Below are 14395 nucleotides of genomic sequence, written 5' to 3'. Positions count from 1 at the left end.
TGGTTGTTTAAATACCACTCTTTTCCTTCCAGTACAATGTAATGACTGTGTAATATGTAGGTTGCAGTCCCTGATGTAATATCTATACTGAAATTAGACCCCACATGTCAAAATGTTGGCGTCCTTGCTATAGAATTGTACTTTTTGGAACTGTTCATTCAACACAGGTAATAAACTAATCAACACTGAAACATATAAGAAAATAGATGTACTTTTCTTTTTAACGTGTTGTTCAACTGCAGAACTGTATTTTTCAAAACACTTGCTACACAAGTCTAAACAAAAGGCACAAAACAGCAGATATTTTAGGCTTCAAGTCATTTATTTACAATTCATTTGATAAACTATATTCGGAGTGGAAAATTATTTTCACATTCCTCAGTTTTGTTGTCTTGTCTGTGTTTTCACTCTTGAGACTCTTTCTGTGAACAGATAAGAAACACATATTAAGAAATCATTTAGACAATCGCTAATGTCACAAAAAGAGGTTCATCTTCTTGAGGATTTCAGTACCTTGCCTCCAACATCACGGCTCTTGGTCCTGAGCTTATTCACTTGGGACTCTGCAATATCAGCTCTTTCTTCTGCTTCTTCAAGCTCGTGCTGAACCTTACGGAAGCGGCTCAAGTGGGCATTGGCTTGTTCCTCCTAAAAAAAGAATTGGTTATCAGGATTAATGAGGGGGTTGGTATCTATCGAATCAATCCTCATTGCTGATTCAGAATAGTTTTCTCTAAGGGAATGGTTGGGATGAGTTATTATATATACATTGAAATTATATAGGCAATTGCTTTTTGCTGGATGAGCTGAGCAGAGATCTATCCAGAATATTTACCTAAACTTTATCCAGATAAATTTATTAAAAAATGTATTTATAACAAATAGAATAGAATAATAGAACAAATGCTATTGAATGATAACTTACAGATTCCTCAGCCTGCCTCTTGTAGGCTTTAACTTTAGACTGAAGTTTGTCCACCAGGTCCTGCAGTCTCAGAACGTTCTTCTTATCTTCCTCAGTCTGCAAAAAGAGGATCAAGCTTATCATATAATAAACTATATAGGTCTGCAATACTGTCACATTAATAGAAACCTGAGATCATTTAACCTGGTATGTGAGTTCCTTCACTCTCCTCTCATATTTACGGACACCTTTCACAGCATCAACACCACGTTTCTGTTCGTTCTCCACTTCATTCTCCAGTTCCCGTACCTGGCAATAGCATGAATATATATGCATCAGAATTTTTTTTTATTATATATATGGATATCGGTATATTGTGGCGCAATAGAGATTGTGGCACATACCCTGGATTCCAGTTTCTGGAGCTGCTTCTTGCCACCCTTCATTGCGAGTTGTTCAGCTTCATCCAGGCGACTTTGAAGGTCCTTCACAGTCTGTTCAAGGTTCCTCTTCATCCTTTCTAAGTGAGCACTGGTGTCCTGTTCCTTCTTCAGTTCCTCTGCCATCAGGGCAGCCTGTCAGATAAATGGCCAAATAATGAATTGTCTAGTGCACCAAGAGATGTTATTACCAGCAGTTGGAAGACAAAAATGACATACATCTGTTATGGCCTTCTTTGCCTTCTCTTCAGCATTTCTGGATTCTTGGACAGCTTCCTCAGCCTCATTCTGTAGCTGACTGATGTCACTTTCAAGTTTCTTCTTGCTGTTAATGAGACTTGTGTTCTGAAAATCAACAAGGGGTATTATATTAAAATTTGATTTAAATCACATTTTCTTCATAGTATTTAAAAATATGCTAGGGGCAAATCATTTTACCTGTGAATGAAACAGCTGAAGACGTTCGCTTGCATCTAGGAGCTCCTGTTCTGCAATCTTACGAGATCTTTCTGTCTGTTCCAGAGCAGCCCTGTTTTCTTCAATTTCAGCTTGAAACAAGTTATTTCTGCGCTCAATTACAGCAACCTGTTCCTTCAGGTCCTCCTGTCCCCTAACTGCATCATCCAACTGGAGCTGGGACTCCTATTAGACAAATAAAAGAGGATGAAATCAGAGCATTGATTCTAATAAAAATATCTGGTTGTACAATGTCTACAGTATCTCTAATCAATACAAGTCATAAGAATATGACAAAACGTGCAATAAATTTATTGCATCAATTTGTTTTGCTAAATAAAGCAGCGATATGATCATAATAATGATAATGACATTCATTTGGTAAATGCAAGCTAATGTATTTTATATCATTGGATAGGTTCTCTAATGAATACCTTGAACTGGGCCTGGACATTCCTGAGATGTTTCTGTGCTTCAGAAGCCTGACGGTTGGCGTGACCCAGCTGGATCTCAAGCTCATTCAGATCACCTTCCATCTTCTTCTTCAGTCTCAATGCATCATTTCTGCTCCTGATTTCAGAGTCCAGTGTGCTCTGCATGGTGTCGATAGCCCTCTGGCTGTTTCTCTTTAACTGTTCAATTTCCTCATCCTTCTCTGCAATTTTCCTGTCCACTTCAGATTTCACCTGGTTCAGTTCAAGCTGGATGCGCAGAATCTTGGCTTCTTCATGTTCCAGAGATCCCTTTAAGAAATTTCATTTTTTGATTTATGAAAAATGTCAGAAAAGGTAAACATCCTATTTTAAATTAAAGTCAAATTAGCTTTTCAAGCTGACAAAGTTCCATATCTTTCCATTCTATACATTTAAACCATAATAATACATAATAGTATCCTTCATTGCGACTATATTCTTTTAAACATAATTCATCTCTAGTCTGATGTACTTCACTTCTGATCTATACCTCTGCTTCTTCCAGAGCAGCCTGGAGATCATTCTTTTCTTGCTCCACCTGCTTCTTGACCTTCTCCAATTCAATAACTGATTTTCCACTTTCACCAATCTGTTCTGTCAGATCTGAAATCTCCTCTGGAATAAAAATAATAATTTCAATTGATTCCTTTGTTTTTCTTTGTACTCGGAAATTTTTAGCACTAGAAAATTAGTTTTTAGACTACTACTCTGCTACTACTATGCTAAGGTCAGTGGAACTGCCTTATATAAAATAAACATACGTTGAAGGTTCTTGTTTTCACGTTTCAGAGTTTCAACATGCTCCAGAGATTCCTCATAAGCATTCTTCATCTTGAAGATCTCAGTGCTCAGGCTGCGAGATTCCTTCAGAGCTGCTTCCAATTCAGCCTGGCCCTCTTCATACTTCTGTTTCCATTCTACCAGGACCTATTTATTGCAATCATAACAATCTCTGTATATGCATCTTATAGTCAAAATATTATTAACATCCTGGATAATGAAAGAGACTTTCTTAAAACTTGTTTAAAAACTATAACCAAGTATATATAAAAGTTTAAAACAGATAATAAATATACAAATAAAAATAAGACTGACTGTATCTCTGAATTCAATGATGACCATAGAAGTATAGTTTGTGATGTACCTTATCAAAGTTTCTCTGCTTCTTATCAAGAGCAGTTGCTGCACCATTTGCTCTCTCAACATCAACCATCAAGTCCTCAACTTCAGATTGCAGTCTCTGCTTAGTCTTCTCCAAGGAGGCACATTTAGAATTCACAGCTTCAACTTGTTCCTCAGCATCCTGTAAACGCTGAGCAAGTTTCTTCCTGAAAACAGATAAAATAAGAAATATTTTAAGACAATTCGGCATCTGTATCTTTCTAACATTGTGGTAATTTGTTATAAACATACTTGGCTTCTTCAAGCTCCTCAGTACGCTGAATTGCATCAGTTTCATATTTGGTCCTCCATTGTGCAACTTCCCCATTGGCTTTGGACAGTGAGCGCTGAAGTTCAGCCTTGGCCTCCTGCTCTTCCTCAAATTGTTCTCGAAGCAAGTCACAGTCATGACGGGATGATTGTAGCGCATGAGCAAGGGCATTCTTAGCCTGAAATATGTTTATTAAATAGTTTTAAATCTGGCTGTAATGATGGGAACAGCAGAACTTTAATTAGTTAATTATTTAAATCACAATATTATTACCTTTGTTTCCTCTTCAAGTTGCCTCTTCAGTTCTTCAACTTGCTGAGTAAATCCCTGCTTTCCTCTTGAGAGCTGAGAAATTAGAGATTCCCTCTCTTCAAGCTGACGGGAGAGCTCACCTAAATGTCATCAGAGGTTCATTGTACAGCTTATTAAGATTACCCTTTCATAAGTTGCAGGTGTAAGATATTTTTATATGCCTGTTTTATGTATAAGAAATGAAGGGGCACTATTTGTGCTGATGGGCATTATATTGTCTTGTGCTATTCATCCTTGTGTCATTTGTGATTTCAATTTGGTACAAGATGCAGAGCTCCAAAGGAGTGATGCTGAGGCATAGGAAAGATGGGGAAAGCTACACCATTATATTATAATCCTGCCCAAACAGAAGGCACAGAGATTTGGGTCTGACTGTGCAATCACAAAAGAGCACAGGGCTTTGTTCCTTTTTTACATGTTACACACCCATTTTTTCAGTACTGCTTTTCTAAAATTTTGTTGATAAAGCAACAGTAAAATATACCATTTAATATATATGACTTTTTAAGAGCGAAAATACTTTAATGTATATATTTTATATTTCTCCTACTTATACTTACCAGTCTCAGTCTGCAAGCGAGCCTTTTGAGTAGTGAGGTCATTGAGGAGACGCTGGCGCTCATCATCCTTTGCCTTCACTTCACTAAGTTGGTCCTCAAGGACACGATTAACCTTTTCAAGATTAGCCTTCAGGGAACAAAATCAAAGTTGTGGTACTCATTTTTAAAAGTTAATAAAAGAGTGATACAAATGGAAGACAATATATTCTTTTATCTGGATCATTCTTTTCATCTAGCACAGCATTCCCTTCAGAGAGGGATGGCAACGAATGGAAAAGTATTTGTATAACTTGTAAACATTATCTCTACCTTTGATTTGGATACATTTTCCAAGTTGCTGGCAAGATCATCAGTCTCCATCTTCAATTCACTCTTTTCTTTCTCAAGCTTTTGTTTAACCCGCTGCAGGTTATCAATTTGCTCCCCAAGCTCAGCTACGCTATCAGCGTGTTTTTTGCGCAGGGCACCAGCAGTGGCTTCATGCTGAAGGGTTGCCTCCTCCAGGTCACGTCTCAGTTTCTGGAACTCAGCTTCACGTTTTTTGTTCATCTCAATCTGAGCAGATGTTGCACCTCCAGCTTCTTCAAGTCTCTCACTGATCTCCTCAAGTTCCCTGGAAAGATCAGCCCTTTGTTTCTCTACCTTTGCACGAGCTGCACGTTCAGCTTCAATTTCTTCCTCAAGTTCTTCAATTCTAGCCTGTAAATTGAAATCATATAAATATGGTTTTGAAGGACTACGGAGATATGTCTGATATTCGCTTCCTGCAGTAAATGAGTTACCATACACAAAATATAAGATTGTTTAGAGCATCACGTAATGTATTTTGAAAAAGTGTACCTGCAGTTCCTTGATCTTTTTCTGCAACTGAATGCCCAGGGACTGTTCATCTTCTATCTTTCCTTGCAGCTGGCTTATTTCAAAGTCTTTCCTGTGTATGACAAAACATTTGTATGAGTGTATTGCTGCTAGTGGAGCACTTTCTTTTTATACATTTTAAAGGCACATATTTACTTTTTAAGTTTTTCTTCAGTTTGTTGTTTATCATTCTCAAGGTCCATAACAGTTTCCTGGGTCAGTTTCAGATCTCCTTCAAGCTTTCTCTTGGCTCTCTCAAAGTCAAGACGAAGTTTCTTCTCTTGCTCCAGGGAACCTTCCAGCTGTTTGAAATTGCATGATATTAAGTATATATATATATATATATATATATATATATATATATATATATATATATATATAGATAATGTTTTAAACATTTCAGACAGGTTTTTAGTTCTAGTGTTTAGAATATTCAAAGTGTCTTGGAGAAGAAAGTTATACTAAAGTTATACTTACATCATCAACTTGCTGTTCTAGCTTTGTCTTTGCTTTTGACAGAGAACTGACTTTGTCCTCTTCAGCTTGCAGGTCATCAAGTGTTTGTTGGTGAGCCTCTTGAAGGGCCTTCTTTTCTTTGGACAGTTTGGAAATGTTCTCATCGAGAGCTGCCATTTCTTCAGTAAGGTTTTTGACCTAAGACCAAAGGTTACCATTTATTGCAACATTGTTTATATATAACACTAAAAATATTGTAGGCATAAGACAAATGTCCTACCTTGTTTTCTGTGGCATGCTTCTCCTTTTCTACTTTGGCCAACGTAAGTTCAAGGTCATCAATGTCTTTCTTAAGCTCAGAACATTCATCCTCCAGTTTCCTCTTCTTTGCTGTTAGTTCTGCATTGCTTTCTTCTTCATCTTCAAGTCTTTCTGTTAATTCCTTTAGTTTAGACTCCAGCTGAATTTTGCTTTTGATGAGCCCTTCACATCTCTCCTCAGAATCAGCCAAGGTTTCACCTTCCTATTTGAATATGAATCAGATATCATTACATTAGAATGATAGATAAGGAGGTAAGATATTTGTGGGACATTCTCTGTATAGTGTATCATCTTACCGATTGAACCTGCAGGACTAGATCATTCTTTTCCTGGAGCAGGGAAACCATTTTCTCCTCCAGTTCTTTCTTTCTTGCTTCTGCTTTTACCAATGCTTCCTTGGTCTTCTCAAATTCTTCCTTCATGTTTGCCATCTCTTTCTCAGTCTCAGCACTCTGCAGGAGAGGCTTGATCTTGAAGTACAGTTTCATCCATGGCCAGTGTTTGACATTCATGAACGACCTCAAATTGTACTGAATGAGATATATGGCCTCCCTGTTTGTGACATAAGTAAAACGTTACAATTTTTTAAATATAAACTTTATTTTAGTTTTTATTTTCTAAAATGTAACATTCTCCTTACCTTCGTTCCATCATTTTCTTGAACTCAACCCTCATCAAAAATCCTCTGCAAAGAGCTTGGGTGCAAGTAATAAGTTGAGCTAACTTTTCATCTCTCATTTCCTCCAGAGTACCCAAAAGACCAGCTTTGAAAAATACCTTTAACAAAGACATAGATATGAACAGTTTCAAGAAAATGTTTAGCCATAATCTTAAATTCAGTGTCACTGTGCCATAAAAAAGATCAATCTCATTTATGTTGTGTATTTATAACAGATCAGATTCTACACTATTATTAATTGTCATCATGCAATTTTATCACCTATTTTATGCAAATTGTCGTACCTTGGTGTGTCCAAGTTTATACTGAGTGTGGTCGATATCAATTGAGCCTAGAAGCTTCTCACAAGCCTTCTTGTTGTCAATAAATTGCCCTTCTGGAATGGCACTGGCATTCAGAACTTTGTAACTACAATTAAACACAATTAATATATATTTTTATTTTTACATTCAGTTCAAAACTAGAAAACAAAAATGACTTAAAGGATAGATCCCATTCTGTTTTATTAAAAATAACTATGCAGGTGACTGGGCAGTCTACAACTTCATAACAACCAAACAATAAATAAATGCATCAGTAACCAAATATCTACAAAGAAGAAATGTTTGTGAATTCAACTGATAAGATAATTATAACCTGGAATTAAAAAATGTATTGAAATATACTCTATAGTTTACTTATTAGAAATATATATATATTTAAATTTGTGGTATAAAAGTTGAAAATTGTCTGAGGAAGCAGGAAGTGAAACCTCTTAACTTTTGCAACTTTATCTCGCTTCAGTGATTTGTATATATATGTTATATACATTTCACATTGAATATGGAGTAGGAGAGGAATGTTGCAAGCAGCTGTGAGTGCTATTCATGTATATAAACAAACTCTCTTGTTTTAAATGATATTATTAAAAAATATCTAAGATGCTATTAAACAATTTACCGTTGTTTGAAATCACCATAGAGGATTCTGCTTGGAAATCCTTTCCTGCAGATTCTAATACCTTCCAGCACACCATTACATCTCAGCTGGTGGATGAGGAGATGGTTGTCCATGATACCTATTAATAAAAAATGTTTATATATATTTGGTTATGCACAATGAGATCAGCAAAATTTTTTTTATATTTCCTAAAAGTATATGTTGTAGAGTTAAACTTTACCTGGAGTCTTGGATTCATTGGGAATCAAACAACGCACAAAGTGAGGGTGAGTGCTTCTCAAGTTTGTCATAAGTTTGCCCAGATTTTCCTGAAATGTTTAAAATGTAAAACAATGAAAACACTTAGACATTTAAAACAAATCCATACTTTTTCTTAGCTCATGCTATGATTATCTCATAAATACAGATAATTATTAGACACAAATCATACTAACCCTGAAGAGACCAGACACAGTCTGGAAAGAGGATCCCTTCTTTTTCTTTCCACCTTTACCAGCAGCATCAGCTACAATTGCAATAAAAGTATTAAAGTCCACCATAACCACAATCTCAAAACTGTAATTATTATGAAACAAAAATAAGAGTTTTCATTACCTTCAGCTGCAGCAAAGGCAGAGTAGAGCAAGGACAGCAGTTTAACAGAAGACTTCTGGTAGAGTTGGATAACTGACTCGTTCAGTGGGTCCTTGTTCTTTTCAAGCCAGCCAGAAATGTTGTAATCCACAGTCCCAGCATAATGCACAAGAGAGAAGTGAGCTTCTGCCTTTCCTTTGCCAGGCTTGGGCTTCTCAAAGTTCTTGCATTTGCCCAGATGTTGTTCATATAGTTTGTCCTTGAAAGAATTGTCAGTGGACTTGGGGAACATGCACTGCTCTTCAAGGATGGAGAAGATACCCAGTGGCTGAAGAATATAGTTATTAAAAAGAGTAAGTTAGAATACAGGATTTATGTTCTAGCAGTCTAAAGTGAGTGATTAATCTGACCAACCTTCTCAATAAGCTCAATGCAGGCAGCCAAATCCATACCAAAGTCGATAAACTCCCACTCAATTCCTTCCTTCTTGTATTCCTCCTGCTCCAGGACGAACATGTGGTGATTGAAAAACTGTTGCAGTTTTTCATTGGTAAAGTTGATGCAGAGCTGCTCCAAGCTGTTAAACTGTAAATAGCAGAGCACAGTTAAAATAAATGATGTTATAACCTTATAAGATATATAACAATTTATACAACCAAAAAATATTGCCTACGTCAAAGATTTCGAACCCAGCAATATCCAGCACACCAATGAAGAATTGTCTTGGTTGCTTAGTATCCAGCTGTTGGTTAATACGAGTGACCATCCACAAGAACAGTTTTTCAAAAACAGACTTGCTCAGGGCACCTACAGCGTTATAGACCTAAAAGGAAGAAAATACTCATTAGAGCATAAAGTCCATAATATTACAATTGCTTCTATCATTTTTTCAGAATATTACCTGAGGGACAGTCTGTCCTTTGGTGACAAATTCATTGCCGACCTTGACTCTTGGGTAACACAAAGCCTTGAGCAAATCAGCAGAGTTGAGGCCCATCAGATAAGCAATTTTGTCAGCCACTACAAAATGAAAATACAGTCAATTATTTTAGTAATATGGCCATATAAACACGGCAGCAAAGAAGTCAATGGTTATTGACTATATAAACAGAAAATGGTTGACATACCCTCAACGCTATCAGGTTCAGCCTGCTCTTCCCTTTGCTTTTGCTTGAATTTCATGTTGCCATAATGCATGACAGCACCAGTCATTTTGTAGATGCCAAGCTTTTCTTCTTGATTGAAACCCAAGATGTCAATGGCATTCTGCAAGTGAATTAATGTGTGATTGATTTCAGTAAGTTGCAATGTACAATATTATTCTTATACTTTTTTTATTTTCTTACATCTGTGGCCATCAATTCCTCTTCATCATTAATACTCTTCACAACGATCTCACCCTGACTGATGGATGGGAAGTCATATGGGTTGGTGGTGACCAGAAGCATCTCTGTGAAAGTAAAAGCCTTTATTACTATACACATCAGTACTAGCATAACGCAGTTATGGGATCTATTATGAAGAAATCTGTCATCCAGAAAGATAAACCCTGTATCCAGCAAACTCCAAGTCAAAATTATTTCAGATAATAGCTTCCACCTTTTTCATTTCATACTGCTGTTACCCTTTGTATTCTGTTATTAGCCCATACTGTATATTATCTTGAACTTTTTGTTCAGCCCATACGTTATCTTTTTTATTTTTACCCTCCGTCCCTTCTTGTCCCCCTTTCTGCTCTGTGTAGCCCCTCTTGATTGTTTTCTTTTTTTCACTTTCTTTTGTCTTTGTCCTATTTCTCCTGCTATTTTGAAATCATTTTATGACTTCCACTACTTGTTTTTCAGTGTAGGGCAAAGATTTCCATGGCCAAAGAAGAATGCAGATTATGTTAATTTACTTTAGTAATTAAACATTTAATGTAATTTATTTGTATTAGTTGTAATCTTGTGACTTTGTTATGAGTTGCAAGATATGTAAGTCATCTATTTCACACAATATACTTACCAACAAGTTCTGGCTTCTTATTTGTTAAGATCTGATAGAAGATGTGATAACTTCTTTCTGCTGAAAGCTGGAATGTAACTCTGGACTTTTCCAGCAGATCTGCAGATTGAGATATTGAGATATGAATGATTGCTGTGTAACAAGAATGGAGGAAAGGAAGATGAACTAACAGGAATATTATTCTTACATGTTTCAATATCAGCTGAAGACAGTTTTCCTGTAGTTCCAAAATGGATCCTGATGAATTTACCCTAGAAGTTATAGCTCAGTTTAGAATACAAGTAAATAATCATAAGGAATTACAATGAGACAGATACGGGCACCCAACTTACAAAACGAGAGGAGTTGTCATTTCTCACAGTCTTGGCATTACCAAAGGCTTCCAGCAGAGGGTTGGCCTCAATGATTTGATCTTCCAGGTTTCCCTAAAGTGAGGTAGGTAATTATAAAATAAATTGCAGTTCTCTTTGTTTACTTTTTCTATTCTGTATGTTTGAAATCTTGTAGTAAGATAGCCATTGTATACATGAAGATTGCTTTGGAAGTGATTGGGGCAATGCTTAACAAAATGGTGCTTAAACATATGATTTAAGGTAGATTGTAATTGCTTTTAATAAGTAAGGGCAGATAAGGACAGGACTAATAGCATTGCCTGTGTTTACAAAGTTCCAGAAAAAAACAGGAACTCGGATTTAGATTCTTAAAGAGATATAAATCAGAGCTTAAATCATGTTTTTAGTTCTTTGTACTCTAGATACATTTACACTGCGAGTAAGAGAATAGCATCACCTGTATTAGTGAGTGCTTTAACTAAGGCTAGAAATATGGTTTCATCCAAATAAATGGATGAAATGGATAAACGAAAATGCTGTTCCCTCATATTTAAAAAGGCTAATGAACTGAAATAATTGGTGCTTAAAGCTACCTAATGCCACCCTTTACTGAAAGAACCATATCTGGAAATGGTATCATAGTATTACCTGCAAGCTGTTGGAGAGTTCCTTCTTCTTTCCAGCTTCTCCAAGTGCTGCAATTGTTGCAAAATACTGGATGACACGCTTGGTGTTCACAGTCTTTCCTGCACCAGATTCTCCACTGGAGGCAAGAGTTAATTAAACTTTGATTAATTATCTAGATATGTTTTAATAGCTGCAAGCAATACAATTGATTATTTTTAAGATGTGATTACTTACGTAATAAGGACAGACTGGTTTTCACGATCTGCAAAAAGATTACATACATTTTAGTTTTCAGTTATTGGTTTATCTCTCTCTCTCTCTCTCTCTCTCTAGATACAGTCACCCTCCAGCCCTCCTGCTCTTGCTTAACTATTTAAGTAAAACTCCCATCATCCTAATCAGTAGTAAGCTGGGAAGACCATGGTTGACAATAGCGGATATCTAGACATAATGTAATAAAGTTGGTACCTGTTAACATGGCTTGATAGGCGTTATCAGAAAGGGAGAAAATGTGAGGGGGGGTTTCCATACGCTTTTTCCCTCTGTAGCCGGCAACAACCTCAGGGTTGTACACTGGCAGCCACTTGTAGGGGTTGACAGTGGCGCAGAAAAGGCCAGAATAAGTCTAAAATTATAAGTTAATTAAGTATTAGCTTTATACGCCCATTAGTAACTGTATAGATATTTGTTGAATGTTATGTTTGAAATATAAATACTCATATGTAACTTCATAAGATTCACAAGAGGACTTGTGGGCATTTAACACCTTTGCACATTTCAAAATGTTTTGGTTATAAAAATTAAGTCAGCATGCAGTGAGAAATGACAAAAATCGTATTATTACCACTTTTACGCTAATGACTATGAAAGTGACAATAATAAAGATAGATGGTTTCAGTTCCTCAGAAACCAAAACATTTCATTATTATAGCAAAAAATTAGTAAATACATTGTTACATTAGATGTTGTTAGCTGCCATTTTCATCTGTAGAGTAATTAATAGTTAAATATCAGAATATATTTATTATATTTCAAGGTGAAACCCCATCACTGCAACATGCTCTGTCTCTATGACTTACGTAGATCATCCATGCAGCATAACGCTCTTTGAGGTTATACAGGACAGAAGCCTCATTCAAATGGGTCATCATAGCCATGTCTTCAATTTTATCATACTTGGGAGGGTTCTGGGGGTAAATTTGGCTGTCTTTGACAGTAACTGTCTGTAATGGAAGGAATAAAAAGGGTTGAAATGTATCTTGAAAATAGGTGGGGTTGACGCTACTTTGCTGAATAACAGAACTGTAAAGTTCTACTTACTCTTCCATCATCAGTCTTCACAGTTACTTTGCCATCTTCCCTGGCTGTAACGAAACCTTTGACATAAAGTTCCTTTGGATCGTCTACAAATACAGTGTTCTTGGCATCAAAAGGCTTGCTCTGTGCCTCCAAACGTTCTTTATCACTTTTCCTGAGAAATTGTGCGGCCTCGCCGAAGATGGACATCTCTCCATCACCCATGATTGCTGGTTGCTAGGATATGGATTTAGTTTATAGTATTAATATTATAAATATTTTTACTGTGGCTACAAACACCCATTCTGCTCTTTCTGTACTGTAAAATAAAGCAGATAGTGGGCAATGCAGTGCTATATAATGAACTAAAACTAAGGAAGTCGTGCCTGGTGGATTACAACAGAATAAAATAGTAATACACATGAGTTAAGGTTGGGTGGGGATGTGGTAGCTTGCAATGTTGGATAATTTAGAAGGTACACAAGAAAACCAGGATGGCAGTGTTACAACTGGGGCATGACATTCACACTATACGGTCTTGGAGAAAGAAGACATTTATGCAAAGGCAACTTCTATGCTTGATAAAACACAGAGGCTTTTATACATGCACAAATACATGACTTTGTGGAATGTATAGGGACATGTTTATGCAGGTGGCTGTATATACACTATATATTATATACAATATAGTACAGTATATCAAAACCATTTTACCTCAGTGCACATACAATTGTACAACTTTCATTTACACAGAAATGTAATGCTAAAGTTGCTAGGTCATTCATTTAAATATATTATTTAAAGGAGAAGAAAAGCCTGAATGGAACCCTAGACGCCCCCCCCAGGCCTTCCTTCCCTTCTTCCCTCCTTCTGAACTGTATCACTGGAATCGCACCAAATAGCAGCTATTACTTTCATAGATTAACATTACAGAGTAGTCCAGAGTATGGGAAGATCACAATGAAGAGGAACCTGCCAGCCCCACTGCATCATTCTACATTTATCAGTATGGAAAAGTTATAGTTGCTCTTGAGACTGAGTCCCCGGTTGTGTGGCCTATGTAGGGGCTTTAAAGCTGACACCTAAAGTATACATTTTCAGTTTTCTAAAGGATGGAGTTAGTAAATGAACTGTACATATGAACTGTTTTTTCTTAGACACAGCTCAATTATCTGTCTTAAATTGTATAAGATATATACAGGTACTAACTATTTCATTCATTGATTTTATTGTTTGGTTGTCTATCTAACTTTCTGTTCAAGCCCTCTCCTATTCCTCCTGCAGTTGGTCATTCCAACCACTGCCTGGTTACTAGGAGGCTCAATTGGACCTATAACTGGCATTCTGTAGCTGAAACTCCAAAGTGAAGAGTTTTACAACACAATGTTATGTAAAATGCAAGACTACTTTAAATTGTATTTTCTTAGTATTAAAAGTGAATTTATTTCTGCATTATTTTACCATTAATGCTTAGAAAAATACTCAAGATGTAAAGCAATTTAAAGTTCAACTTTTCTAAAATCAATGCTTATAACGACATGCAATTTTAACTTACCTTTCAGTCCAGATGAAGATGAGAAAAAAAAGTAAAGTCCCCCTATAAAAATATAAGAGAGAGAGTACTGTTAGTGAACCTGAATTTCAGTAAGCATTTCTATAGCCTTCAGGCATGTGATTATAGTATTCTATCTGCCATATTCTAACTGAGTTAATCCAGTTATGTTGAAAACTGA

At 36.3% G+C, this 14395-nt stretch overlaps 1 protein-coding gene across 1 annotated transcript; it reads right to left on the bottom strand.

Moving 5' to 3' along the window:
- Positions 1 to 303: 303 nt before the first annotated feature.
- myh4.L (myosin, heavy chain 4, skeletal muscle L homeolog) lies at positions 304 to 14340 on the bottom strand. The gene is made up of 40 exons (XM_041573116.1): positions 14218 to 14340; positions 12687 to 12899; positions 12446 to 12589; positions 11835 to 11991; positions 11601 to 11628; positions 11388 to 11502; positions 10740 to 10832; positions 10595 to 10658; positions 10408 to 10506; positions 9750 to 9853; positions 9531 to 9669; positions 9305 to 9423; positions 9077 to 9226; positions 8818 to 8988; positions 8425 to 8731; positions 8265 to 8335; positions 8051 to 8138; positions 7831 to 7948; positions 7176 to 7299; positions 6853 to 6989; positions 6509 to 6764; positions 6172 to 6414; positions 5913 to 6089; positions 5592 to 5737; positions 5418 to 5508; positions 4887 to 5276; positions 4578 to 4704; positions 3979 to 4097; positions 3687 to 3883; positions 3418 to 3601; positions 3035 to 3200; positions 2764 to 2888; positions 2235 to 2543; positions 1783 to 1986; positions 1564 to 1689; positions 1309 to 1479; positions 1109 to 1213; positions 926 to 1021; positions 514 to 648; positions 304 to 422 (listed from the first exon to the last, which is right to left on the bottom strand). The coding sequence occupies exons 2-40, from the start codon at positions 12885 to 12887 to the stop codon at positions 405 to 407; spliced, it is 5814 nt and encodes a 1937-aa protein (XP_041429050.1). The 5' UTR covers positions 12888 to 12899; positions 14218 to 14340; the 3' UTR covers positions 304 to 404.
- Between the last annotated feature and the right edge of the window lie 55 nt (positions 14341 to 14395).

The sequence above is a fragment of the Xenopus laevis genome, chromosome 8L (assembly GCF_017654675.1).
Source record: "Xenopus laevis strain J_2021 chromosome 8L, Xenopus_laevis_v10.1, whole genome shotgun sequence".
NCBI classification, from domain to species: Eukaryota; Metazoa; Chordata; class Amphibia; order Anura; family Pipidae; genus Xenopus; species Xenopus laevis.
Note: the sequence above shows the minus strand (reverse complement) of the source record. Positions and strands in the feature narration are given on the sequence as shown.

What these genes read in the sequence shown, in the direction of transcription:
- myh4.L (XM_041573116.1), bottom strand. Translation starts at nt 12,887, where the DNA reads ATGGGTGATGGAGAGATGTCCATCTTCGGCGAGGCCGCACAATTTCTC. An exon ending in ATGACAACTCCTCTCGTTTT is followed by an intron (nt 10,659 to 10,739) that starts GTAAGTTGGGTG and finishes TATAACTTCTAG; the next exon opens with GGTAAATTCATCAGGATCCA. An exon ending in TAAGAAGCCAGAACTTGTTG is followed by an intron (nt 9,854 to 10,407) that starts GTAAGTATATTG and finishes TTACTTTCACAG; the next exon opens with AGATGCTTCTGGTCACCACC.